This window comes from Balaenoptera ricei, chromosome 14 (assembly GCF_028023285.1).
Source record: "Balaenoptera ricei isolate mBalRic1 chromosome 14, mBalRic1.hap2, whole genome shotgun sequence".
Classification (NCBI taxonomy): Eukaryota; Metazoa; Chordata; class Mammalia; order Artiodactyla; family Balaenopteridae; genus Balaenoptera; species Balaenoptera ricei.
In genome coordinates, this window is record NC_082652.1 from 14,330,581 (window position 1) to 14,358,487 (window position 27,907).

General features: G+C 51.9%; 1 protein-coding gene and 2 long non-coding RNA genes across 5 annotated transcripts in view; 1 reads left to right on the top strand and 2 right to left on the bottom strand.

Annotated features, from left to right (window-relative positions):
• LOC132347237 (uncharacterized) overlaps nucleotides 1–15,588 on the bottom strand; it is a 169,244-nt gene extending 153,656 nt beyond the window's left edge. The window contains exon 1 of one of the 2 annotated variants that reach the window (XR_009497146.1): nucleotides 15,378–15,588. This is a non-coding gene — a long non-coding RNA (uncharacterized LOC132347237). Of the gene's footprint in view, nucleotides 1–14,551; nucleotides 14,716–15,377 lie in introns of those variants that run through there. The other variant, XR_009497145.1, reaches the window with a different exon arrangement.
• On the bottom strand, nucleotides 1,337–9,537 carry LOC132347239 (uncharacterized). The gene is made up of 3 exons (XR_009497147.1): nucleotides 9,350–9,537; nucleotides 8,334–8,511; nucleotides 1,337–1,511 (listed from the first exon to the last, which is right to left on the bottom strand). It is a non-coding gene; the product is annotated as an uncharacterized LOC132347239 (long non-coding RNA).
• Nucleotides 6,025–27,369, top strand: TBX3 (T-box transcription factor 3). Of its 2 annotated transcripts, XM_059893599.1 has the most exons (9): nucleotides 6,025–6,039; nucleotides 14,188–15,702; nucleotides 17,378–17,645; nucleotides 18,556–18,615; nucleotides 18,878–19,024; nucleotides 20,979–21,055; nucleotides 22,388–22,545; nucleotides 23,968–24,644; nucleotides 26,483–27,369. In XM_059893599.1, the coding sequence occupies exons 2-9, from the start codon at nucleotides 15,314–15,316 to the stop codon at nucleotides 26,942–26,944; spliced, it is 2,238 nt and encodes a 745-aa protein (XP_059749582.1). In that variant the 5' UTR covers nucleotides 6,025–6,039; nucleotides 14,188–15,313; the 3' UTR covers nucleotides 26,945–27,369. The 2 variants fall into 2 exon arrangements, with proteins under 2 accessions (XP_059749582.1, XP_059749583.1); XM_059893600.1 differs by lacking the exons at nucleotides 6,025–6,039; nucleotides 18,556–18,615 and having other exon boundaries at nucleotides 14,016–15,702.
• Nucleotides 27,370–27,907: the final 538 nt, after the last annotated feature.

Below are 27,907 nucleotides of genomic sequence, written 5' to 3' on the forward strand. Positions count from 1 at the left end.
TTCGCCGCGGGCGGTGGGGCGGGGGCCTTGCGGCCGAGGCGCCCGCCTGGAGCCCCTTTGTGAAGGGCTGTCTGGACCATATTGATTCTACATACACACACGTCCCCCTCCTTCCTTCGTACAAAAAAAAAAAAAAGTCTTGAAAGCTCTGGATTTCCCAGTTTAAGAAGGTTTGTCAGACTCGGAAACCGCCCTCCCCCCCACCCCCCAATTGCATTTGCTTCCAGAAGGAAGGGACCAAAGGATCAAAGCAGCTGCAGATCTGCCTGGGAAAGGTTTAAATGGAATGTCTCCTCCCTAAAGGGCAAAGAAGTACAGGAAACAGGTCACCCCTCTGTACCTACCGTATGTATGCACGGTGCACCTACGACCTTGTCGTTAAAAGCCAGACAAGAAGTTAGACCATCCCCAGGTTGAATCTCAGATCCACGAGGGACTAACTAGCTGTAGGCGCTCGGGCAAGTCTGTATGTCTCTGCATGACTCAGTTTCCTCATCTGGGAAATGGGCATCATTGAGAAGGCGCCTGCCTCCTCGGATTGTTGTATTTGGTGGGCTGATGTGTGGAAAGCTCTTAGAACGTTATCTTCCTCGTGGGTATTTCAGAAATCTTCTCTCCAATAAATAGGATTTTTTTTTAACAAACCCATTTCGCAGATGAGGAACAAAGGGCTAAGGAGAGCGGACCGGCTGCGAAAAGATGCGGGTGTCTGATTCCAAGGCCGAGAAGCTCCAGAACGAAATTTACCAGAGCTTCGAGAGCGCTTGGCGGGCTGGCCGGGAGTGGAGAGCACTCTCCCGACCTGGTGTTCCCAGAGGCTCCCTCGTGTGAGGCTTGAGGCTTCTTCCCGTCCACCTACCCCCATCCTCGCTCCAGTTCGGTAACTTAAGCGGGGGAGCGGGAAACCCTAAATCCCGAAACCTTTTGGGTGGAACCCAGCGCGCAGCAACGAGGGCGATTTCCGAGCGGTCGTCGAAATCGTCGAATCGATTGTATTGACCTCGCCGTGGGTCAGCTTGTCTCCCCCATCGATCAACCCAACGAAGTCTAGGACAAAAATATAGACGGAAGGAAATCACAGCCGTCTTTGTAAAGCTGGTGGGAAGTGGGCTTGCCGCTGTGCGAGGGCGCGTGGGTGACTCAAGGCTGTCCCACCCCCTCGCAGCGAGTCGGGAGAATGAGCTTCTCACCCCACTGCCCTTAATTCGATCATTGATTCATTTTTTAGTTTGTTCTATTTTTAAAACAAAGAAACCAAACAAGAATTGTTTATTCAATCAAACAACATTTGATGAACACACCGCACGTGCCAGACTGCGCCGGGCATTGGGGTACTGAGGGGAGGGGTCTGCACAGAAACATAAAACTCTGGTGGGGGAGGGGTTGTAGAATCTTCTTTGCTGTCACTTTTCAGCAATGAGACCTTGGAGGAGACTCCCTAGCTCTCTGTCCCACAATTTCTGGTCTGTTAAGGGCAGTAGTGCTGCTCAGTCCTAGGCTAGGTGTACCTGCTGAAAGGAAAAAAAAACAAAAACAAAACAAAAACGGATCGGAGAGTCTAGAGGTTAGATCCCTCATCACAGCCTCAAGGCAAGGTCGGAGCTGGGACTAGCAGATCTGGGGATGGCCTTTGCAACCTCAGTGGGTATAAACTTCTGCTCCGCCTAAGCCGGCCCGGGATGACCACACCCGGCCAGGTCAGTAGCGCCACCAGGATTTCCAGGGCTCCCAGACTCTGCTTCTTCCCCGGAGCGAAAATTCACCCAGCCTTCCCTCTCCCCAGAGCGCAGAAGAGCTGGGGGCCGACTTTAGTTCAGCCTTCCTGCCCTAAGACCTTGAGCTTAAGTCCTTTCCCACACCACCTTTCCTGGGCCTTGACTTTCCTCATCTTTAAAATGGGAATTATCTCTCTTTTTTTTTTTTTTTTTTTTTTTAAAGAAATTCACGTTCTTTTATTTATTTATTTATTCATTTATGGCTGTGTTGGGTCTTCGTTTCTGTGCGAGGGCTTTCTCTAGTTGTGGCAAGCGGGGGCCACTCTTCATCGCGGCGCGCAGGCCTCTCACTATCGCGGCCTCTCTTGTTGCGAAGCACAGGCTCCAGACGCGCAGGCTCAGTAGTTGTGGCTCACGGGCTTAGTTGCTCCGCGGCATGTGGGATCTTCCCAGACCAGGGCTCGAACCCGTGTCCCCTGCATCGGCAGGCAGACTCTCAACCACTGTGCCACCAGGGAAGCCCTCTCTCTTTTTTTTTAAACTGCAGTGAACAAAGCTCAGGACCATAAGCATCAAGCTGGCGAGGACCCATCTCTTCACCCACGTGTCTCCGGTGCTCAGCAGAGTACAGGGGCAAATAAGCCTCTCGGTCAGTATTTTGTGGAATGACCAACTGGATGTTTCTATCCACTACACCAAATTTCTCTTCCCACTACCAACTTTTCACTGTCTCATGTCAGAATCTGTCTGGGGGAGCAGCTAACAAATTTAATGCCATTTTAAAAAAAGTACTCTTTGGAAGTGGTCACTTGTTTTTCATGTGCACAGAGAACCCCCTTTAGTTCGATGCCTTCTTTCCCTTTCTTCACTGACTTCCATTCCTATATCGAAAGATTATTTACTGAGCACCTACCAAGTACCAAACACTGTGATCAGAGCTGGAGATGTGATGAGTCCCATCCCTCCAGGAGCTTACAAGGTGGAGAACTAATACTAGACTCTCCTACCCAGGCCATGTAGCCGATTCACTTCTTTGGTTAAGGTTGATTTTATTTTTTTCCCCTTCTAGCTCTATAAGAAACTTTTGACAAGATTGCAACATCTAACGCGGTGCCTGTCACACAGAAAGCACTCAGTAAGTGTGGCATGAATTTATTCTTCCCCGAATTGTAGCCCACAGCTCCTCCTTTGGCTGTGCAATAGCCAGCCTGAGGTCTTAAGTGCCTTCAGAGAGACACTCCCAAATGAGGACTCTGGCAATGTGCAGTGCCCCTAAGTCCCCAAGGGGCCAGAGATCAGAGTTCATCCCAGCCCTGAGATTCCCAATTCCAAATACAATTCCAGCTGGTAAGGCCAGCCACTCAGATTAGACGGAGCATACCTGGGCAGGGGGACCACTAGATTGGCCTTTGCAAAAAGGGACATTGGACGGTGAGGTTCTGCAAACCGTGTATGTACCCTTTTTGCATCTCCATTACCTATCTGGCTGTCCTCCTTTCCAGACCACTCCCCTCCAAATGCGAGCGCGCGCACGCACGCGCGCGCACACACACACACACACACACACCTTTCAGAGTAAACAGGAGCTAGTGCAGGTGACACCTAAGAAACAAGGCACTAGTTTGCCCTGAGAACCATCTTTCCCCACATCCCCGTTCTTGCCCAGCCTCTCTTGGTCCAGCCTCCAGATCTGGCGGGGCTCTGGGTGACCCTCTCCCGCTCCAGCCTCCAGGAACAGCTCCGGTCTCCTGGTGCATCGAGACTGCCACTGTGATCGCTCAAAACCGAGGTCTCAATCCCGCGCGTCGGCGGAGATTCGCTAAGGCCTTGCGGGGTACAGGAGGACGACTGTCCGCCAGCCTCGTCTCCCCCCAGCGCCATCCAGCGGGCGAGACGGCAAGGGCAACCTGGGCAGAGGTTCCGGGCGAGTCCCTCCCGAAACAAGGTACGGAAGTTTCCAAGCGGGAAGCGGTCCCTTCCTCCAGCCACCCCCCACCTCCAAATTAGGGCACATCTATCTCCTACCCTCCCCAAGTACTCCCCTCATTGCTTAAAGCTGATTCGGGTTCACCCAGCGTTCAATCCCCTCCCACCCCCTTTTATTTATGCCCAACATATGCACTGGACAGGGAAGTTTTTAAAGGAAGGGGGAAAAGGGAAAGAAAGAATAGTGGGGGAAATAGTGTTTGCTCCACTGCTTAGAAACTTTCCTGTGGCGGCTCGGGGGTTTCATCCCAGGCTGGGTTGACGCTTTGTCTCTTTTTGTTGCGGACATGTTAAATCCTGCCTTCCTAATTCTACACCCATGACCTTATTATACTGGCTGGAGTCAGGCGCCTTGATTCCCTGCCCTTGCATGCAACCTGGGCTGGAAAACCTCCTCCCCCGTGATCCCCGTGGGTGCCAATCCCCCGGTGATGGGTCTCCAGAGTGGCAACTCAGCCGCGGACAGAGCCCTACACGCAGAGGGTGAAAAACACCCCACTTGATACACCCGGAATGTTATCGCTAATTTTTTGGAAAAGTGCCTGTGTACACACATATTACATATATTATTGAGCGGGTTAGCGCAAGACTAAAAACAGCGAACAACACTTGGGGTGGGGTGGGGGCGTATTCTCCAATTCCCTGCTAATTTGTAACAGACAGACTTTATTGCTCCGAGAGAAAAGGAGTAACTGCGGTGCGGCAAAACAAATTTCACTCTGTCTATATTGATCAAATGGGAGTCAGCCCCGTGAGGTGTGATTACAATGCATTTTTAAATCTGAGATTTAATTTCATATTTGGGGCTACTTGGAAGTCCATATATACACACTTGTACCCACATAGAACATCTTAGAAACACACATGCATATTCTATTATGTTTAAATAACGCAGTGAAGTATAGCCTTGAAGTTGGGCCCATAAACCGCTCAGCTAGCTCTCCAAACATTAGGAAGATCTAAACTGAAGCTCAAAAAGCGTCTGGCTCTACTCTCTGAAAGCCCACCTCTGCTCCAGATTCAGCTGGGGGCAATGTTCTGATATCCCAACTAAAGGGAATTTACTTTTTTTTTTTTCTTATCCCTCTCTCACAATCTCTACAACTAAAAAACTTTATACTAATTCAACTCCAATATCCCTGTTATATAGAAATCTGTCCCATTCCCTTAAAAAAAAAAAGAAAAAGAATTCATAACCCACATTCAAAAGGCCTTTCATTGACTCCAACAATTCTCAGTTCTAGACGGAGGAATGAACGCATTAATACAGGGACATAAAAGTGAGTGCAACATCATATATTTACTTGTCTAATAGAAAAATCCTAACTCTGCTGCACCGTCCTCCCCCCAACACCCCAAAAGAATTAGAATCCAGCCGTGGATGGGTGGGTGGGGTAGAAGGGGGGATTGAAATGAAGCCGCTTGGAATGGAAAAAAAAAAAAAAAAGCAAGGCATTATTTACACCTGCAAACTTTGGACGGTTGTATTCGGCCCCAATTGGCTTAATTGTAAATCTTTTCCGCATGGCCCCAACTCCTGGACGGAGCGTCTGGGTTTAATAATGCGCCCGGGTACCCCAGCAGCGCCGGGCTGCAAAGACAGAATCCCCCGCCCCACGCCCACTCAGCTCAGAGGTCATTATAGCAGCCCCCTTCCCCCCCCCCCCCAACCCAAACCCTGCTTGAGGTACCAGAAGACCAGACTCAGACTTGTGGGGAACTCATATTTTACCGTCTGAAGACAAGAGAAGCTATTTCAAAAGCAAATATACCCTCCAAGTCAGAAGTGGGAGATGGCGCTCTCCCCCCGCCCGCACCCTCACCCCCATCTCCTGAGTGTTTGACTTGCACCGGGGCCGAGTGGGGAAAGAGAGGCGTCTACACTGGAAGCCAGAAATAGGCTTAGACTCCCCAGGCTGGCAGCGTAGGGCTGACCTGTTCATAGAACTTGCTGCTAAGAAAACACGTAAAAACACACCCCCGCGGTGGGAGAGGAGATGGCTTCCTCCACCCCACCCTCTCTCTGCACGCAGAAAACCTCCCGGGGCTCTCAGCCTGGTTCCCTCGGAGAATTGCAATTGCAATCCCTTGCAGTTGTTTTTCCACCACTTTGAGAGACAGAGGGTGCTACATGACTCTTTTCTGTTTGGTACCCCGCTCCCCAAGGTCTTTACTATCCCCCCCACTCCCCCCCCCCCGCAGCCCCCGCCCCGTTAGTCCTTTGCCACCGGAGTAGGGCGGGAGTTAGGAATCGAGGCCGCGGAAAGACACATCGGACGTCCGGGGGAGTGAGGAGCACCTAACTCAATCTCCGTGATCCCAGTTTTAGGGAAAAGACGTGAGTTCCGCGGGCAGGGCCGACCGCGCTCCCACCCGGGAAGCCCGCCTCGCCCCGCCCCGGCAGCCGCAGAGGGGAGGCAGGTAACCCGCGCAGGGAGCCAGTGCCCGCGGTCGCGGGTTCCCGGGCCTGGCGGGACCTTGTCGCGACCGAGAGCCGGGGCAGGCCAGCCCGTCCGAGACCCCTTTGCTTCCCTGCGGGCCAGTGAGGACGTTGGGGCGGGGGGGGGGTCCCCGATCCGAGCTCCGGTCCCCTCCACCCCCGGGTGCGGGTGTAATCCGAGGCCGCGAGCGTCTTCTCTGGTTCCGCGCTGGGCCGGGCCTGGAGCCGCACCGAGGCACGTCCAGCTTCCGTATTTGGAACCGGGGGAGGGGGAGGGGGCAGCGGTAGGTGAAGCCGCCCCCCGCTCCCCCGCCCTGGGCGGAAACCTTCGCCAAAAGGACCTTACGAGGAGCACGGGGCTGTCGCCGTCTCCCACTCCTTCCGGGGGCCCGAAGTTTTCCTTTCCCAAGTGAAAGGAGGAAAGGGCATTAGGAGGGAACGAAGGGGGCAGGTTGGTTCCTAGATCCGTAAGGCCGCTCCTCTCTGCCCTCCCGCCCGCCCACCAGAAGGATTTTTAATATTTGGCTTGGAGATGAAATGAACTGAGGCCTGGGCGCCAGCAAAAGCAACTCTCAGGAGAGGCTCTCTCACAATTCCAAACATTCCCTCTTTCTATGTCAGTGTGTGTCTCTGCCTCCCTCTCTCTTCTTCCTCTAAAACATAAATACAAATTTAAAAAGAAAGGAAACTTCTCTAGCCCTCCTGTATTCCAAGCCCAAGCTGGAGACTTTTTTAAAGGCTTCTGGGATCTCTAAGACCAAAACTTTCACCCAAGCCTTCAGCTGCGGTTATGGGCCAGAGGACTGTCCCTCTGGCTTGTACCAATCACTCCCTGGATATCCCACAAGACTCGAACAGGATTTATGTCTTATTTGGACACAAGGATGATTGGGTCAGGAGCAAGGCATCTCCGACTTAAAATGAAGTCACATTGTTGAAGCCTCTAATTTCTTTTACTGACACAGAGGAAGAGGCTCCCCAGGTTGCCAGGTAATTAGCACACAGAGGTGCAGTGACCCCTGCGCAGTTATCTGAGTGGCCGTGGTAGAGGCTCAGTGATCACAGAACGCAGAGTGAGTAAAGGAGCTGGTGCCTGATTCCAAATTGTGAGAGGTGTGTTTGGCCGGAGCGTTGGCAGCCATTCGGTGACAGACAGGCTAGGCCTGGAGTCGGGATCCTGCATCCGCAACCCAAATCCTGGCCTTGGAAGCAGGTTTGTAAGCCCCCTACCTGCCAAGTCAGCCAGAGGAGCAGGTGAAATCACCTTCAAAACACCCCGTGTCTTAGAACCACAAAAGAGTATATTGTCCATAAGACTGTACAAGGGAGGAGGAATTTGATCAGTTTCCAATATGACAGTAAAGCCTAGAACACTAAATGCCCACACCCCTCCAATCCCTGAAACCCCATGACCACACAGGCAAGGCAAATTCCTCCCCAAAGCCATCGCTCCCCCAGAGACAGCTATATCTCTTGGGGGCTTCAGTGGATATGAAAGAATCTCTGTCAGTGTTACCTCCTTTCCTATCTCTTCACCCTACTGGATTTGGGAGACATGAAAACATTAACTTTGGGAACACAGGCAGATTGTCTGGCTGGCAAGGAGCAGTGGTGAGGCTACGAGAAAGAAATGGAAAGAAAAGAGGAAACACACACACACACACACAACTTCGGTGCTCACTGGTCCCTTTCATTTATCTCCTGCCTTCCCTCTCTGCTCTCACCCTTTTTAATTGAAACCCAGTAGGGGAAACAGTAATGGATATTGTGCTCAAATTGAGAAAACGTGTCTGTGGCAACCGGGGGACAGTTAGTTCAGCAGATTTGGAGGAGCTGATCTTTCTTTGCCCTGTCAACCTCCCTGACAGTAGCGGTCATCTGATTTGCCATGGCCTCTCACTTACAGATCACCCTGTTTCCTCCGCCCCGTCGGCTCTCACAGGGCAAGACCCCACTGCCCCGGTGCCCCTGGCACCTAACAACACCACCAGAAATAATGGATAGAAGCAAAAGCAGGAAGTCACAGAATTAAGGGCTCCTGTACAGTTGACACCCTCAATCTGCAGTTGGGGGGACTGGAGAATATATTTCCCTTCACCCTTTATAAAGTATTCTGTCCCCGAGATCTCCACGCCCCCCCCCCCAGGCCACATTCTTGGGACACATCGCTGAAGGGCCATTTATACCCTTACCTGTCTCGACTGAAAATCTGGAACGAGGACATTGAAGGAAGAAAGATTTGGGGTGGTCAACGGTGCCCGGTGCCTGAGGCCAAAGTCAGCTCTGCCTCTGCGTCTTGCAGATTCTGGGTCAGATAACGATGAGAGGAAAAATTCCCGGCCTCTTCCTAGTGAATTCATTTCTGCTGGACTAAGAAATGTCCATTGCATTATCTTGGGTTTTTTTTTTTTTAAGTAATTGGGTAAAACACACAAAGAGAGCATTGAAGATGTAGATTGGTTTGAAATTAGGAACCCACAATTAGTTCCTTTTCCTGACAGAGAGACAGAGGGGGAAAAAACCTTCACAGATGTATAAGAGGCGTGCTCCCCAGACACACACACACTTCCTTCATCCTTCCCTCCTTGCTTCCCTTCCAGCTTCTCTAAATCACTAGCCGTTTACAAATTTGCCATTTTGCAGAGTGATCAGCTTTGATGAAAGGTGGGTGCTAATAAAAATAATGCAGAGGGTGAAATCTTTTCATTTTGCCTCTGCCAAAAACATATTTACATTAAAGGGAGGTATGATAAGCATGGATTAAGTGTATAACGAATGATGCTCTAGAAACAGCATAAACCAACTGGCGCCAAAGTGAGCCTCTGTACTAAAAATACTGCTTCCCCAAGCTAGACAACTTTGACAATCTTCTCTCTCTCTCTCTCTCTCTCTCTCACACACACACACACACACTTCAGACTCTTGTACTGAATCGCCCTAATCAATAATTTAGAGGGCTGTCAGAGGACAGGGAAATGTGCCTTACAGGAAAGCCCTGTGCTGCTGGGGCGAGACAGAGGCTAGAAGCTGGGGTTTAGAACCCAACATGCTGCCCTTCACCCTGGGCTCCTGCCTTGGAAAGGAGGGGGAGAGAGAAAGAGAGAGAGAGGATGGGAGATCAGAGCATTGGAACAGGAGTGAGAGCCAGCTCTGGGGAAAAGGGTGACTTTGGGGATACCAAAAGCAGAAAGTGATACTTCCAACCTACACAAATGGGCCCAGCGCTCTTCTGTCTCTTAGGACATATTATCTTCCCAGCCAGGGGTGTGAGGGGAAGGTGTTTGCTTGAATCCCAGGAAGAGGTATCTCCAGCCTGTCATGGTTCCTGGAAAAGAGGAGGGAGGGAGAGAGGGGGGAAATACAGAGGCAATCCAGAAATACAGAAAGGCAGGAGAGAATTCAGAGAGGACCAAGAAAGCCAGAGAAAATAGAAAGGGAGAAAAAGAAAGAATAGAAAAGAGTAAATCAAAAACAGAATAAGAGAAGTAAAGGCTGGGAGGTAGAGACTGAGGAGACATATAGAAGCCAAGCACAGGATAGATGCCAGGGAGGGAAGAGAAAGTAAAAGAAAACACAGGAAAGACCACAGATCTGCAGTCACAGAATCTTGAAAGACATAGAGAGACAGGAGTGCCAAAAGAAAAAAAAAGAAAGGAAGAGAAACAAATGGGTGCCCTGTCTGATCTAACCAAGAGGATTGTGCCTACCCCCGGAGGGAAGAAAATTGGGGAAACTGACCAAAGAGATTGATCCTGAAGCCTCCAGACCTAAGAAGAACTAGGCTCTTAAAGCAAGTTGGGGGGGGGGTGGCTGTGGGGGGGCGGGGGTCAGGCGGGGCGCGACGAGGGAAGATGCGAAACTCCAGAAGGAAGATCAAGCCTCCCAGGTCTGTGAAGTCCTCCTTTGGCTTCAGAGCTGCGTGTGGGAGAGTCAGGGTTTGGGGTAGCACCGGAGTGCTAATGTGGGGAGGAAGGTGCTAGTGGCGATTTGCGGGAGGAAACAAGAGCAGTAACCTAGGCACTCCCGAGGGAGCTGCCTCCCTGAGGTCCACGATAAGAATATCAGGTCCCGGCTTAGGGGAATTGAGCGCAAAGGAGGATGGGAGACCTGTAGCGGGCACCTAGTCAGTTTCAACGCTTGTCAATATTAAGAAGAAAAAAAAAGCCTGGTATCCCATGAGCGGGGGGCACTGGGCAGAAACAGGGAACCATCTCTACCCAGAAAGCCCCTCCCCAGAAAAAGTTTACGTCTTGACCGACTCCCGTAGTAAACTTCTTAATTAAGCCTGAGACCCTCGGAGAAACCCCTGGATGTCCTTATGTCAACAGAGTTCCCCGTTTAGGGACACCTCGGACTGAAAAAAAGCTCCGCGGCGGCAAACGGTGGGTGAAAGTTTAAGAGGGAATAAGCGTGTAATAGTCCCTCGCCAGACCTCACACATGCTGAGGAGAATATTTACAGCAAACTTGCCAAAGTAAACGACCCCGCCTACCCACCATCCTTCCCCCTTCCACCACCCCCCCTTTGTAAACTTCAGATAAACACCATTCGGTCACAAAAGGGTCGATTTGCCCCCTTTATAGTTTGAGGCAGGGGGTGTCATAGGGAAAAGTGGGATCAGCAGAGGCTTCCTGGGGAATTCTTCGGCAAGCATTCTCTGCCGCATCCTTGGCCTGGTCTGAGGATAGGTGATTTGGGTGCGCGCGCGCGCGCGCGCGCGTGCACATACGCCATTTATTCTGAGGCTCCTCCTTGCCCCTCCACTTTAAAATCCGCACTCATACGACTTCTTCACTTTAAACTCTGCAGACATCACAGATTTGGAGAGGTGTGTGTTGGGGTTTTTTTTTAATTAAAAAAAATCAGGCCTACAATTATGTGAATACTCTTTGCAAAAGATGGAGGAATACTGGGGGGACACCAGAAGTTCCACGCGTCCTCTAGGATTCAAAATTTGGCCCCCTTCTCCCGCTCTTTTAAAGCAGCGTTTCTCAGGCTCTGCCCAGGGGCAGGCTCCTTCAGTGTTCCCCGTCTGCCTTTTGTGGAACGTGAGGCGAGGAGAAAGACAGAGAAGATCCAGAGGGTCTGCATGGAGAAAAAAAAAAAAAGACCGTGTAGAGCCCGCGGCTAGAGCCTAAAAGCCCGGGCCCAGGGCGCGCTGGCCTGCGAGTTCTCCCGGCCGCCAGGCCTGGCACAAGTCTTCGGAACGCGCTAGCCAATGTTTAACCCGAATGCGGTGGCCACCAGGCCGCTTTTGTTTGTTCGCAAATTAATCACCCAGCGCACGGCCGGCGCCAGAGTGGGTTTATCACCCACCGGGAGGGGGGCGCGGCGGCCCCGCAGAGACAAAGAGGAGTTCGCACCTTCCCGCTTTTGATCCCAAGTTACTGCGGCCTCCCTGCAAAATACGAGCCTCCTGGGGCCGAGTCTGGGAGGTCAGTCATAATTGGCGGAAGTTTGCAGACCATTAGCAAGATGTCGACATTTTCGATTCAGAACCCCGCAAACTTTCCTCTCCCCCCTCCTCCCTTGCGCGCTGGAGTGGGAGTGGGGGTCAGGAGTGGCAACTGGGGTGACCTCAGGGTTAAGTTAGAGCTACGGGCAAAAATAGGCACGTGAGGGAGGGGGCCGTGTGAGGGGCAGAAATCAAGGCTAGGTCCACCTCCGCCTTAGAGGCCAAAGGCAAGTCGAGATATTTACAAGTGAAATCAGCAAGCTCCCCTCCCACGTCCAAACCGAAGGGAGGCCAGAATGCGGAGGACCGAGTAAAATGTCTCTCTCCTGGGCATCTGGACGCTTGGGGCACCGAGTTGGGGGGTGGGTCAGTCATCTCGTGGTTGCAGAATTACTTTCCTTCTAGTCGGAGCGTCGGGGCAGAGATTGGCCGGCGAGTGCAGGCAAAACCAGACCGGGGGTTTGGGGCCGCTCCTGAAAGCGCAGCGGTGAGGCCCCGGGCTCCGGCGGCCAGCAGTGTGGGGGAGGGGCGGGTTTCAGCCTCCAGAGACTCTTGAAACCCTGTGGTGACCTCCGTGGTCGGTGTAAGAAGGGGGAAGGCCTGGCTTCTCGCACCCTTCGGGATCGGGCCACTAGGGACGCGGGAGGGGGGCGTTGTGAGCCGACACCCTGGCCCCCGCCGCCTCTTGCTCCACCACGGCAGAGAGAGGCCGAGAGGACGCCAGAGAAAGACCGAAAGGGAAAGAAAGGGGCGAGGTGGCGAGCCAGACGGAGTTCGCAGAACCACTCTATTCTCTCTGGTGACTTCAGGGAATTCTTAGCGCTGGCGCCAAGCGCTCTTAACCATGTGCGTCAAAAATGCGAGGCTGGAAAATCTTGTCGCCTCAAAAGTTCCGCCCCTATCTCGGAGCGGTTGGCCCACAATGGAACTGCATTTTCACCCCCCACTTGCTCCCACTTCGGAGTCTGGGAGCTGGGGGCTTAGGGGGTACACGAGGCAAAATGTAAGAGAGGACGGTACTGGCTATCGACACACAGACACACACACACACACATCCAAACCCTGGGGTTTCTTAACCCCCTAGGCCGCGCAATCAGCCGTTCCTTCGTTCCACTGGAGGAAGCTCCTAACTCACGAAGGGTAAAAGAATATTGTCCCCAAGATTTCCCTCCATCCAAGCAGGGACGGCCCAACTCACTGGCCCCCAGAAATGGGAAATGTAGGTCTGGGGAATCCTCTGACCCGGACAGGGACCTGCGGTAACAGTTACCAATTCGGCGACAGGTCTGATAGCTAAGATCCGGTTACCTCCCTCCCCTTCACCCTTGCTGAGGCCCCCCACCCTACCTGAATTGGAGCCGGTCACCTCGCCTCTGGGATGGGGGCGTTTCACGATTTGTTTTACAAATTCACCCCCCGACTTCTGGCGAGATAAGTCCCCGGGTGGAGAAAGAACTGAGGCACCGAGAGATAAGTGCGATGCCTGGAGAAGATACAGGGCTGGCGCACCTCCCCCTACCAGCTCCTCACCGAGCCGGCCGCCGAAGGGAGGGAGGCGGCTGGACGGGGACAGGCCCAGAACCTAGTCCCTCGCTGCGCTCACTTTGTTCAGATCTCCCCTCTCCCCTCTGCACTCACACACACATTCAGGTGGAAAACCGGGAGCCCGATTCCAAATGGAAGACGAGATCTAAAAGGGCTGGTAAATGTATTTCAAAAAAGCCCGAGTCCGCCTCCGGGAGTCAGTTGAGCGCAGACCCGGGCAGCCGCGCAGGCTAAGTGTTTGCGTGTACGTGGTTTTCGCGGGTGGCTGGGTCCCAGTGGGCCGGCGCGTATTCGCGTACAGATGTGCTAGGAGTGTTTGGGTCTCCGCGCATAGTTTCGCGTGGCGCACGGTGGGGCGGGAGCCCCCACCGGCGTGGGCTGAGATCTGCCCGCATCCGTGTGCTCGGGAGCCCTTGAGCCCTGCTGCCGGGGAGAGCGGCACCGAGAGACACCCGAGCTCGGGAGCCCTTTAGTGGCGGCCGGGAGGAGCTTGGCTCCACGTGGGGCTGGAGAGCGCGCAAGCCTGGAGACTCGGCGGCGCTCGCCTCTCCGCGGCGGTCGGCTTTTGTTGCGCCCGGCGGCCGAAGGGCAGCTCGCGGGAGCCTGGGCCGTCCGCTCGGCTCGCCCGGGGCCGGGCTAAGAGGGTGAGCGGGAGAGAGAAACGGCCGCGGCGGCCAGAGGCGAGCCGAGCGCGCGAGAGGCGAGCGCCCCTACCCGGCGCCGGGCGCGCTCTCCGCCTTCCTGGCCCGGCTCGCTCGCTCCCGCCTCCCTCCCCCGTGCTCCATGCCCGGCCTCCTCCCTCGATCCCGGGCTGGATGACTGAGGCATTTCAGACGTGGGCTGAGCCAGAGCAAGCGAGCTCTGAGGCTGCGGCGATCTCTCGATAAGCCACCTAGAGGCGACTCAGTGCGCGCGCTCCCCAGTGGCTCCCCGCCCTCCCTCTTGATCATGTTGACATATTCACAGGACAGGCAGTAGTACCGATGCGGCGCTGCGACGTTACAGTTTCCGACACCTTCTTTTTATAACTCGGCTCTATCCCCCAGCACTCGACCTGTGAAAACCACGCCTATGCAGCAACACAATTGGTCCGAAAGCGTCAAAGAGCCAATCAAGAGGCCTCCGGCTCTCCGCAGCCCACAGCAGAGCCCGACCTTCTAGACCGCCGAGCAGACGCCCGGGGAATTCTAGAGGCGGAGGAGGGTGGCGAGGAGCTCTCTCTGGCTTTCTCTGGCTCCCTCCCTCTCCTCGCGCTCCCTCTCCCACTCTGTCTCTCTCTCTCTCCTCTCTCTCTCTCTCTCTCTCTCTCCCTCTCCCTCTCTCTCTCCCTTCTTTTCATTCCCCTCCTCCCCCCTAAATCCTCCCTGCCCTGCGCGTCTGGACGCAGATTTAGGAAGCGAATTCGCTCACGTTTTAGGACAAGGAAGAGGCGCGGGAGAAGAGCACACCAAGATTCGGATTGAAACCCAGACACCAGGCTCGGAGCGGAGGAAGGAGGAGGAGGGCGAACGGAAGCCCGTTTGCAGTTCAAGTTTTGATAGCGCTGGTAGAAGAGGGCTTCAATCAGAGTTGTTTTTTTTTTTTTTTTTTTTAAAGGAGAGAGACTTTTTCTGCTCCCTCGCTCGCAGTTCAAGCCGGTCTAGCGCAACTGCAGACGCCTCCTGCGAGCCAAAGGGAGAGGCAGAGAGATAGGGGGCGGGGGAAGAAGAAGGAGAAGAAAAGGTAAAAAGTCTCCTAGGAGAACCGTTCGCATTTGCAACAAAGAACTGGGGGCTGGGGAGGGACTGCCGGGACCGAGGGCTGGCGTGTCTATTTCGAGCCAAGCGGCAGGGCTCCGGCACGAGTCCAGACCCTGCTCGTTCCTCTCGCCTCGTAAACCGACTTCCAGGAGCGGCTTTTTGAAAACGCAAGACACAAGGACAGTCATCCGAGCGACTATGTCTCCTGATTTCTCGCCTTGCCCTCTTTAAAAGCGGCATTCCCCTCCCGAAAAGACACTTCCCCCTCCCCTCACTCTGAGGTGCTTTAGTTGTGATCCCCCCCCCCTTTTTTTTTCCTTTCGCTTTTTTTTTTTCCCTCCAAACTATGCGCTGCTGTTAAAAAACAAAAACAAAACAAAACAGCAGCTGCGGACTTGTCCCCGGCTGGAGCCCAGCGCCCCGCCTGGAGTGGATGAGCCTCTCCATGAGAGATCCGGTCATTCCTGGGACAAGCATGGCCTACCATCCGTTCCTACCTCACCGGGCGCCGGACTTCGCCATGAGCGCGGTGCTGGGTCACCAGCCGCCCTTCTTCCCCGCGCTGACTCTGCCGCCCAACGGCGCGGCGGCGCTCTCGCTGCCCGGCGCCCTGGCCAAGCCGATCATGGATCAATTGGTGGGGGCGGCCGAGACCGGCATCCCTTTCTCGTCCCTGGGGCCGCAGACACATCTGAGGCCTCTGAAGACCATGGAGCCGGAAGAAGAAGTGGAAGATGACCCCAAGGTGCACCTCGAGGCCAAAGAACTTTGGGATCAGTTCCACAAGCGGGGCACGGAGATGGTCATTACCAAGTCGGGAAGGTAAGCAAGCGTCAAGCAGCGGGCCCCCTCCCCCAAACTACTGAAGGTTTCTTTCCTCCTTTTCTCTCTCTCCTCCCAGAACGGTCGGTTTGCCAATTATTCCGGCTTAGAGGCAAACACAGTTCCCCCAGAACTGTGTACCAGAACTGTGTACAGAGACCTCCCCGGGCCCTGCCCCTGTGGTAGGAGATTTCAGCTTACCTGGGCGTCTGCAGCCGGCCGTTTTTCCTACCTGGGTCTGCATCCCGGGTTCCCTACAGGATAGGTAGAATTTTTTTCAATGCTGCCCAGACGTCTCTGCAGGAAGAAAGAAAAGCACCCCACTGCAGGAAGTTCAGTGTTTCAAACCTTTCTGGAACATCCTTGTGTCTTTGTAGATGTATTTTTTGTCTGGTTCATTTTGCTCTCGGAGAGAAACACTTACAGCCCTTTCTGTTTGTGTGGTAGCAGGAGGCCTGGAAGGAGCTGCCCTGCCTTTTCTGCCCTCCAGCCTAGCATCTGGGTCTGGAGGGGGCCTGAGCCTGCCCCTGCCAGCGTCAGAGAGAAACCGAAGGGCATTTGGGGTTTGTCCATACTGCTTCGTGTGTCTGTAATCGAGGGAGAGTTCAACAGGCAATTTTGGCTAATTAAGATTATGTTTGCAGACCCAAGGAGCCAGTAGGGAGCCCCATACTGCTGTTTCATGTGTGAATATTATCAACCACATTTTACATAACGTTTAGAGGTCCTTGCCTGACCAAAATGTGCCTGTCCCTTAAAATCACTGATTTTTTTCTTAAATGGCATTGAAATCTACCAAGGCATAAAGTTGAAGGAATAAAAAGAAAATCCCTCTCTTGAGGTCTTTAGTTTTCTGTGTCTTTCCAAGCTAAATGAGGCCAAAGTTTGCCATAAAATCCTCCAACCCAGAAGCCATACAGGCAGTTTCACAGCGACCCGCTCTCTGCTCCCTTTTAAGTCAAAAGTACAGAATGCCAATGCCTCTGGAAAGTAAGAAGCAATTTGGTGGTGGCGTGTTGCCGTTTTGGACTGGCCCGAGCAGTGGGGAGAATGGGGTTAGCAGCGCGATAGGCAGACTGGTGATCAGGCCTGGGCGTCCACCCCAATCTACAGAATTCGTTTTGAGAACTCACCGAAGTACAGTTTCATTTCGCCAGCAGCGGGACTGCTGTTCCACAGCAGGGAGGGGTGCAACTTGACATTTCTTTTCTTGATACGTTTAACATTTTCTCATCAATGGGTGGTGGAAAAATTCTACCTCGACTGACTGAACTTGACTAAAATCCTACCCAAGCTGTTTACAGCTAGACACCCAGAAAAGGCAGAGGAAAAGGCAGAGGCAGGAATTTCCCTCTAAGGAGGGCAATCTACAAAGTCATACAAGAGACCAGACAAATTACAAAGAAATTATTAGATGATGTAGAGAAATCCAGTGCCACAATTCATTCGTTTTGAATCTTGGGACATTTAAAATAGAGCCATTTGAGCATATTTAATCCTTCTGTTGTGGAAGGAAACAACTTTGCATCCAGTCGCCCTACTCTGAATGGCACAAGCTCATCAAATGTAATAGAAAGTTTTAAATTTGATTTAAATATTTTAGGTAGAAGATCAAACCCGGGAAACTGAGTGATTTTTTTTTTCCTTTTTTCTTCTCTCTTCTCTCCCCTCGTAGGCGAATGTTTCCTCCATTTAAAGTAAGGTGTTCAGGGCTGGATAAAAAAGCCAAATATATTTTGTTGATGGACATTATCGCTGCAGATGACTGTCGGTATAAATTTCACAATTCTCGGTGGATGGTGGCGGGAAAGGCTGACCCTGAAATGCCAAAGAGAATGTACATTCACCCCGACAGCCCTGCTACGGGGGAACAGTGGATGTCCAAAGTTGTCACTTTCCACAAACTGAAACTCACCAACAACATTTCGGACAAACACGGATTTGTAAGTTCCATTGCTTCCCTTTGATAAAATTTTCTCTTTCTTCTCTCTAGCAAAGGCAGTGCTTCCACCTTCCATGTAAAATCAAGAGTTTCTCCCTCGCTCTCAGTTGCCAAGCATAGCAAACTTGCTCGATCCGCAAACAGAGATGGAGAGAGAATTCCAGGGTGTTTCTCTTCAGATAATGGAAGGCCTGGCATTCTGAAAGAAGTGAGGCTCATATTCTATGGCAAGTCCAGGTCTTGGTAACTGTTTGACCTGACAGGGAAGTTAAAAAGCAATCGTGAAGACGTAAAATCAGTGTCAAAGGTAGATGTTCGTAAAGGATTTGTTTTACGATATCAAACTTCTATTTTGAAACCAGCCGTATTGTTGCTTAGGGGAGTTTTAAGGTTCGAAGTCTTGACTATGTTGGTGAGAGGGTGTGAATACAGATTTTGAAAGATGTTCTTCCCTTGGACTAAAAAAGAATTGGGCTTAGGTGAAAATCAGGTTTACTAGAAATGAGACTTAGATTTCCCAGTACAAAAATTGCATGTGTGTTGGGAGTATATGTATGGATTCAGGGAGGGAGTTCCTAGAGACTTTCAGGAGACTTAGATTGCTTGTAAAAGTCAAGCAAAGGACCTTTTGCCCCCTGCCCCTACGCCTCCCCAACATTTCAATAAAATAAACAGAGTGATAAGTGAGGAATAAGCAGAAAGATTAGGCCCAGGAAGACGTGAATGGCGCGGAAATATCTTCAGGGGGCAGGAATTGCATTTGAAGCCCTTGATTTGATTAAGGCATAAATATTCCTCTCTAGAGTTCAGCCTTTCAGGGCTTTAAGTGGATTGGGCTCGTCAATTAGTGGGCACTTAAAAGACTGAATCATTTTGTAAATTAAAATGCATGTTTTTCTCTATCTTTTAAGACTTTGGCCTTCCCAAGTGATCAAGCAACGTGGCAGGGGAATTATAGTTTTGGTACTCAGGTAGGCTAGGGTTCAAGGTACGAATCAACCTTAGATGGTGAGGGTGGGGGAGGACCCTTTGGAAATTGAGGAGCAATTTGGATTCTCCAGAAGATTACGTGGGGAGCTGAATGTCCCCACAGAGGTACTCCAAGGAGGTGGGCTCGGTACAAGCGTGGTGCCCTTCGGTGGGGTAGATGTCGGCCTGACAGGGGTCCTAGGGTCCTGTTCTTCCCACTAAATCCTCTTGTGATGTGTGTCTCTCCTCTTCTGGCCCCTGCAGACTATACTGAACTCCATGCATAAATACCAGCCCCGCTTCCACATTGTGAGGGCCAATGACATCTTAAAACTTCCTTATAGTACTTTTCGGACGTATTTGTTCCCCGAAACCGAATTCATCGCTGTGACCGCATACCAGAATGATAAGGTAACCAAAGTCGCTTTTCTTTTTAATCGTGATATTAACACCCACTTCCCCTCCCCCCTTTAAGCTGCTCTGGGGAGAGGATAAGAAAGTTACAAGAGCATTGGGATGGGAGTCTGATTTTTCTTTTGTGATTTGACCTTCAGTGGAGCTTCGCGGGGAAGGGGCACTGGCACACTGCAGAGGCAGAAGGAAAAAAAAAAAAAACTTGACCAGCTAGGAATCCAGTGCTGAGTGAAAAAAAATGCCACACTAACTTTGCCAGTGAGAAGCTCCTATAACCACCCGTCCTTACTGTTGCCCGCCCCACCCGACCCGGGGCTTTCTCCTGTTGGTTTCAAGGTTCATCCTCTTCCCCTTCAGGAAGAAGGGTCAAGAAATCAGGTTCGAAAGGAACCAGCTAAAATTGAAGGCAAAAGCCATTCGGGATCTTGGGAGGAGAGTCCCAGCAGAGACCAGATTTTCTCCCCTAGCCAGAAATCCCGAGTAGCTGGTCTGGTTTTTATTACCTTTTACGCTGCTGTGTTTTTTATGGTGTGTGTGTGTGTGTTTGTTTGGAAAAACCTACTCTGATCACAGGGTCATGCTAATTGAGTTGTCTGAGGCTTTTGAGATGAGGTGACCAAAGTCACCACTTCATTTGAAGGGGTTTTTTCCCCCCCTGGGCCTGAGGCCAGGGATTAGGAGTACCCCCAAATGGAACAGCTGGCAGCACCTGGTATGTAAAGCTATGGTGGCCCGAAGGTCATGGGCGTTTGCACAGAGAGACACAGAGAGACACTGAGAAAGTGACTCTTGGCTGCGGGTTCACCAGTCGCCAGCTTGGCTGTTAGCAGGCAGTTAATGGGGACAGGGGGCAGGGGAGTGGGGGGCACCTGAGGACCTCTGCCCTTCAACTTCTGAACCCTGGACCTCAGTGCCAGTCCAGCTCACTAGACGACGATGCCCTACATTTTGAATTCACTCTCACTATGGGTGGGTCCTCTGTGGCCCGCTGACGGGGGTGTTCCAGGTGTGGTTCCTTGGTCTGGAGACTAGGACATCAGGACCTCCTCTCCCTGCAAGAAGTGCAAACAGGATTTATTCCAAGAACAAGAATACATCCAAGGGGCCCTTTTCCCACCTCTAGCGAACTCTGTATACATCATCCGCATCCCCGACCCCACCGCAGGGAAGGGATTTGAAAGATTACATACTATTTTTCCTCACCGTGTAAAAATGCACGCACCCTCTAGACCCAGAATCCTATGAATCTAAGTTGTTAACGGAATAATAAAATATAGCATTTTTGATCAAAGCGGCCATGGGCCTTCTCCACCTAATGGTGGTGGCAGGGCATATAAATGAAAACAAATGTTAACAGTGGTCATTCAGTCCTTCTAAATCTATAATTGTCAATATCGTAATTCCTGAAACATACCCCGCCCCCGACACCCAGCAAAAAAATCAAGCCCAGCGCCGGCACAAGGGTAGTGAAACCCCATAAATCATTTTATTAGATTTACAGAAAAGGTTGGAGGATGTGCTGTGTATATGTTTGTACGTGTGTTTTGGGGCAGGAAATATACCATAACATATTTTATGATCATTGCACTGTATAAAAAATCTAAAGGAAAGCATAATTTTAAGATCTACAGGTTGCCCTTTGACAGCTTTTCCATTTCTAAGCCCAAGCTGTTGGCTGCCCAGGCAAGGATCATTTCAGCCTGGAATCCCTGGTTTGGCCTCCAATGGGAGATGCCAGCCATGGCACAGTTTCCTTTGGTTTTCCTCCTGGCCCCCTCCAAACTTCTTCTGTGTTCCCCTCTCTCTTTCTCTTCAACCTGGCCTATCCAAATGACTTCTCCGGTGGTTGGAAGTCAGATTTCTAGTAGATTAATGAGTTGGGGGAAACACTCCCAGAACATTCTAGAAAAGGAAGCCAATGTCTCTTTCTTGCTTGTGTCTCCTTCTCCAGATAACTCAGTTAAAAATAGACAACAACCCTTTTGCAAAAGGTTTCCGGGACACTGGAAATGGCAGGAGAGAAAAAAGGTGAGCTGAGACAGTTGTTTCTCAGATAATTTAGAAAATCGCTTTTCTAGGTCCCGACACTCGACTGTTAGAAGTGGGATGCAGGCACTTACCTTGAGACGGTTGGGGAAGGGTGGGGGAAGGGTGGAAAACAGTTTGATGCCCCTCAGCCAAGAGTTTACCAATTTCGGTACACTACTTTCTCTACCTCTTCCATGTTACCTTAAAGGAAGTTAACTAGGCCACCCCATAGAAAGATGTCTCTGCAAGAAAAGTATCGGGGATACAGATTATATACAGATGCCTATGAATTTCTAATTAGTTTAAGTTCATCCTGGGCAGGTCCCAGGAAAGGACTAAGCCATTCACAAAATGCCTTGGAATTTTTGCAGTCTTGTCTGGCAAATACCCTCAGACAGAACTGAAGCCCCTGGAGACATCTATGGCCCCCTCCTTCTGTGGGGACACATATCATTCTGCATTAAGCAGACAGCTGGCTGGTATATAAAAGAAGCTCTCCCTTCCCCCACCCGCGTTCAAAGAATTTCGAAAATCCAGAAAATCAGCCCCAATTTTTAACCTAGCCCCTGGGGGAGGGGGTGGGCATTAAGAATGAATTTCTCACATCAAAATAGATTTTTTTTTAGTCCGATTAATGCGTTGGTGAACCGATTACAGTAAAGTGCACCATGAAATGACCACTTCTTCCCAATCTCAGCAACCCATGCGGAGTTGGTCCGTTCTTTGTGTTCACTGTTTGCGTCCTCCTCTTCCCCTCTGCCTGTGAGGCAGGCTGCTCAGCTGTCTCTGGCTGGCTCCCATCTCCCCTCTCGCTCTTTACTTTTTTTTTTTTCATATCATGGTTTATTTCATAAGATGACATCATAATTCATGTCTAAGTCACAAGAACAAAGACTCAAACTCCTCCTGCCTTCCCGTTGAACTCTGAGGGCAGGGAAATCCAGGTACAAATGCATGATCATGAGATGGCCCAACCTGATACCTAGTGGCTCAGGGTCACCAGGTATGGTCCTCCTCCTCATGAAGACATTATCTTCCCATCACCTGGACCTGCAGCTCCCAAAGGAGCAATCAGTAACTCCTGGGGAGGTGTGAGAACTGGAACCAGTGAGGCCCAAAGTTGCTCTTTACTTTTAAACCAGATTTCACTGCCCCAGCCAATACCCCTTCCCTAATGAAACCCTCTGGTCTTGAATAAATACACCCAAAGCCTTCTTTCCCCCTCCGTCCCCCTGGGCGTGTGTGCGCCTCTTTGGAGAGGGTGAGGCGGACCGAGAGGGGAAAATCCTGCTCTGATGTGTAACGCTGGGTGTGTGTGGGCTTCTGCCACAGAAAGCAGCTCACTCTGCAGTCCATGAGGGTGTTCGATGACAGACACAAAAAGGAGAATGGCACCTCCGACGAGTCCTCGAGTGAGCAGGCTGCCTTCAGCTGCTTCGCCCAATCCTCCTCTCCGGCCGTCTCCACCGTAGGGACATCCAACCTCAAAGGTAAGTCTGGCCACCTCTGATTTCTCCAGGTCTTGGAAGCCTGAAGAGTTGGGGGCTGGGGGCGGCACCCACCAGGGAACCTGACCCCTCCAAAGCTTCAGATCCTTCTAGAAGTTTGTAAACAGGAGCCAGATCTCACAAAGGGTGATCAGGTGTGTCCCCCTTCCCTAAGTTCATCTGAGAGCTCAGACCCCTTTCCCCCAGACACTGATTTGGCGGGGGAGGAAGGGGTGGTCTCAGTTCCTGTATCCCCTCTGGGTGGGGGCCTGGAGCATCTCTCTCTCTCTCTCTTTCTTTTTCCCACCCCCCCCAACCCCATCCCTCCAACCAAGCAGCAACTGACTTTTTTTTTACTCTATCTTCAAACTCTAGGTTAAAATGTGTTAGGCTGGGGGTGGGAGGAGTCAGGGGATTTTCTGCCACCTGGAACAGGGAAGGTGACCAGGAGAAATCCAGCTATAGAGACACCATGGACCTGTGAGAGGAGATGGAGCACTGAGAGTCTGGGCTGGGGAGGGCAGGAGCTGTGCAAATCCCCAGTTGGTTTCCTGTGTTTAAAGAGCAAGAACTATTTATTTGGAAAGACACACATGCTCTCAATAGGAAGAGACCTGTTTTTTAAGTGAAATAAAATGAGAGTTCTGTATGTCGTCAATCCATTCAAGCTTTAAACACAAAATGGGATCCCTTTTTTTTCTGGTAGGACACCCACAGAGGGTGTGGTGAGAGCAAAAGAGAATCCATGATTGTCTTCTGGTAGTGAGTGGGCCACTCATCACCCATCTCTGTCTGCAGAGACCGGGGAAACAGAGAAGGCTCAGTGGTGTGTGTGTGTGTGTGTGTGTGTGCGCGCACGCGCGTTGCGGGAGGAGTGTTCGCTTCTGCCACTACCAATTCAAATGTCAGGGTTCTCTCCAAACAAATCCTTCTGAAAGAATCCACAAATTTGTGGAAGGGACTGATCTCAATCACTCAGGGAATAAAGAGAGGGTAACTAGAAGGTGTTCCTGCAGTGAGTTTTAGTGTAAGTCAGTTTTAATGTTTAAAAGCTGAATTTGCAATCGAATGGGAAAAAGGCCAGTAAAGGCTTTGTCTGACCTAGTAGGAGCTCAGTCCTCACTTGTGTAAAATAGTAAAATTTACTACCCATTTGGGGAAGGATCTATGGAGGGAGGGGTGCCGCTCTATCTACATACTTGAAATTCGTTACTAGCTTGTTGCATCCTTCCACTAAAATTTGCCGTATCACACTCCCACTTTGCAGATGAGAAAACTGAGGCGCAGAGAGGTTAAGGGGCTTCCTGGGGTTACACAGCTGGGAAGTGGCCGAGCTGGGATTCAACGTGGGGAACTGGAGTTCTGCTGGCCCGGGTTTCAGAGCTAACGCCCTTCCGCTTGGCTTTTGTTTCCCTCCTATGGTAGATCTGTGTCCCAGCGAGGGTGAGAGCGATGCCGAGGCCGAGAGCAAAGAGGAGCACGGCCCGGAGGCCTGCGACGCGGCCAAAATATCCACCACCACGTCGGAGGATCCGTGCCGGGACAAGGGCAGCCCGGCGGTCAAGGCGCACCTCTTCGTGGCCGAGCCCGGCGGCCGGCCCCGGGACAGCGGGCGGCTGGACAAGGCGTCGCCTGACTCGCGCCACAGCCCGGCCACCATCTCGTCCAGCACCCGCGGCCTGGGAGCCGAGGAGCGCCGGAGCCCGGGCCGCGAGGGCGCGGCCACTTCCAAGGCCGAGGAGGCGCGCGCGCTGCCGGGCAAGGAGGCCTTCGCGCCGCTCACCGTGCAGACGGACGCGGCCGCCGCGCACCTGGGCCAGGGCCCCCTGCCCGGCCTCGGCTTCGCCCCCGGCCTGGCCGGCCAGCAGTTCTTCAACGGGCACCCGCTCTTCCTGCACCCCGGCCAGTTCGCCATGGGGGGTGCCTTCTCCAGCATGGCCGCTGGCATGGGGCCCCTGCTGGCCACTGTGTCCGGGGCCTCCACCGGCGTCTCGGGCCTGGATTCTACGGCCATGGCCTCGGCTGCCGCGGCGCAGGGACTGTCGGGGGCGTCCGCGGCCACCCTGCCCTTCCACCTCCAGCAGCATGTCCTGGCCTCTCAGGTATTTATCAGCCGCCTCTCCAGCCCCTCATTCACTCTCGTTTGCCTGCCCTTTGGTCCCAGACACTCATCCAGTGCCCCTGCCTAGAAGCTTTCAATAATTATTATTATTATTATCATCATTATTATTACTAGGTGCAAGACTTATTGATTCATCATAACTTCACACTCCCCACCAAAACTTAAAAAAAATTTTTTTCTATGTTAAGGGCTATTTCTAGCAGAGTAACTAGATGGTAATAACAGGTAATAACTCTACACAGCACTTACTTTGTGCCGGGCGCTCTTCTAAGTACTCCATCTATTCTGACTTCAGTGGTCCTATGATCACCTCCACCTTCTAGATGAAAGGACAGAGATCAGAGATGTTAAGTAACTTATCCAAGGACACACAGCTGGTAGGTGGTGGACCTGAGACTCTACCCCAGGCAGTCAGACTCCAGGGCCTCTTCCAGAGGCTGTGATTTTAGCTTCAGAGTTGCAATGTCTCTTAAATGTTTCACAGCCAACCCTCCCCCAAGACTTAGAGGAGGGAGAGACCATGGCCTGGGAATGGAAGTGACTCCCTGGGGAAGAGTTGATTCTTGAACCTCCAATATGAAGCTATTTCCCTGCTCCCCCACCCCTCGCAGGCCAGCCTGTTAGGGGTTAATGGCTTGTGCACACGTGGGAAATGTCAGAGAAGGACAGGCTGGGGCTATGGCAGGCTTGGCGGCCTGTGTATGGCTCAGACAGCTGTGTTGGGGCTCCAGCAGCTGGGGAGAAGTCTCAGGCTGCTGAAAATGCTCTGAACCCCGGCGAAAAGGTTCTATGGGGTTTTCTGCACGCCCTTGCCTTTTGTTTTGTCTGAGCACATTCATCTCTCTTCCCTGAGCCAAGAGGCAGGACTGGCCTCCCCCTCTGGGAAGAGGAGGGGACTGAGAAAAGGGCTTCTGCCCTTCCTCCATCCCTCCCATCTCCTGTGCTAGCCCTTTCTGGAGACCCTCCTGTCATTGGTGGGCAGGTGATAGGTGGGCGAGGGCCTGCCTGGGCAAACAGGTACTAATAGTACCCAAGGCAATGGGTCAGAGAGAACTAGCCCAGGCCAGGGTCCCCGGATTTTTATTCTGCTTCTGCCACTTGCTAGCTGAGTGAATTCCTACACCCCTGGGGCCTACCTCAACTCAGTCTCTCCACCTGTAACACCAGCATATCTGGGGCTAGGTGATTTCTTTGTCTCTGTTCATAGCAAACACCCTTTACTCTTTCCCCCTCCATCCTGCCCACCCCCCTTTTCCTTTTACTTAAGGATCTTCCCCAGATTTTTTTTTTTAAAACTTCTAGACTGGAGTAGGAGGGCAGAGGGGTGGAGCGACAAGAATGAAAAAAAAAATGCATGTCCAATATTTTATGTCCTCTGGTTTTCACCCAGCTACTTTTGTGGGGTAGACTGTCTGTAGCCCCATTTAACAGGTGGAACAACTGACTCTGATGGGAGAATTTCCAACCATCCTATTGTCCAGGCACCCTGTGTGAAGTATATTGCAGGCAGCAGCTCATTTCATACCCACAAAGTCCCCCATACGTATGTGAATTATTGAACTTTTCCCTGGTTTTGCCATATAAGAAAGGTGAGGCACAGGGAGTGACTACTTTGGCCTAGATTGACACAGCTCAGATTTGGACCTAGACACAGAAGTTTGAGTGTCCTGCTCCCTACCCCCCAGGGAGAGAGGTTAAGGACTCGCCCAAGGTGGGGATGGGTGGGGGAAGGGTGATGGATGAGGTTGGCTCCTCCCCACTGCGCAGAGCCTGGGCCCTGACTCTTCTGCCCCTGCGTTCTCTCTCTTCCTCGCCCAGGGCCTGGCCATGTCGCCTTTCGGAAGCCTGTTCCCTTACCCCTACACGTACATGGCCGCGGCGGCGGCCGCCTCCTCGGCAGCGGCCTCCAGTTCCGTGCACCGCCACCCGTTCCTGAACCTGAACACCATGCGCCCGCGTCTGCGCTACAGCCCCTACTCCATCCCCGTGCCGGTGCCGGACAGCGGCAGCCTGCTCACCACCGCCCTGCCGTCCATGGCCGCAGCCGCGGGGCCCCTCGACGGCAAGGCCGCCGCCCTGGCCGCCAGCCCGGCCTCGGTGGCCGTGGACTCGGGCTCGGAACTCAACAGCCGCTCCTCCACGCTCTCCTCCAGCTCCGTGTCCTTGTCGCCCAAACTCTGCCCGGAGAAGGAGGCGGCCACCAGCGAACTGCAGAACATCCAGCGGCTGGTCAGCGGCTTGGAAGCCAAGCCCGACAGGTCCCGCAGCGCATCCCCGTAAACCCCTCCCCAGAAAAGTCTCTTCATTCCAGTCCAGTCCAGTCTGCAGTGCACTTTGTTGGATGTCAAATAAACCACGGGCGTGCAGCGAGGTCAGCCCTTCTTTGTGCAGCCCTGTCTGGGAAGGGGTGCCGGACTCCCTGGAGAGAATGTGCTAGAAACAAGCCCTGTCTTCTTGGCGTGGTTTATACATCCGGGATCTGGCTCAGAAACGTCGGTTGCACTGAGCTCTTGGGGGTGGGAGTTAATGCCTTGGCGGCCGGGCCGGAGCACCTCCTTCGAGGCTGGTCTGGAAGCTGTGGGAAGATCGAGGTAGCCAGGCCCCAGAAGGGGAGGGGTTGAAAAGCTCCCCCATTGCAGATTTATATATATATTTTTTCCTTCACCGTGTCAAGTGGAAACACAAATAAAATTGAAAAAAAAATACCGGGGATAAATGGATACATTAATATGATTCTGTTTGTGAAGATTAAAAACTTTCTAGTGACCTGCGTATCAGTTCTAAATAAATTACTGGGTAGCATTGTTTGGGGAGGGAAGTCCCTGCCATCCTTGTTTAGTCTCTGTTAAGGAAATCTGTGTCTTTTTAATATTCTTGTGATGTTTTAAGAGCTATAGGTCTCTTTTTGCATGTTCCACAGTAATGTATTTGTGGGTTTTATTTTTGAATGCTTGCTTTTAGAGAGAAAAGGACATTACCCCTTACCCTTTTCCTCGATTCTCGACAACCCCAAGGGGGATGATTTAAAGGGAAGGGGTGGGGAAAACACCAAAAATGAATTTATTTTATCTAAGCTCTGTAGCAGGATTCATGTTGTCCCTCTGGCAGTTCTTTCTCTTTCCTGTATATGCAATAACAAGGTTTTAAAAAAATAATAAAGAAGAAGCGAGACTATTAGACAAAGTATTTATGTAATTATTTGATAACTCTTGTAAATAGGTGGAATATGAATGCTCGAAAAAT

What these genes read in the sequence shown, in the direction of transcription:
- TBX3 (XM_059893599.1), top strand. Translation starts at nt 15,314, where the DNA reads ATGAGCCTCTCCATGAGAGATCCGGTCATTCCTGGGACAAGCATGGCC. An exon ending in GTCATTACCAAGTCGGGAAG is followed by an intron (nt 15,703 to 17,377) that starts GTAAGCAAGCGT and finishes CTCCCCTCGTAG; the next exon opens with GCGAATGTTTCCTCCATTTA. An exon ending in AATGGCAGGAGAGAAAAAAG is followed by an intron (nt 21,056 to 22,387) that starts GTGAGCTGAGAC and finishes CTTCTGCCACAG; the next exon opens with AAAGCAGCTCACTCTGCAGT.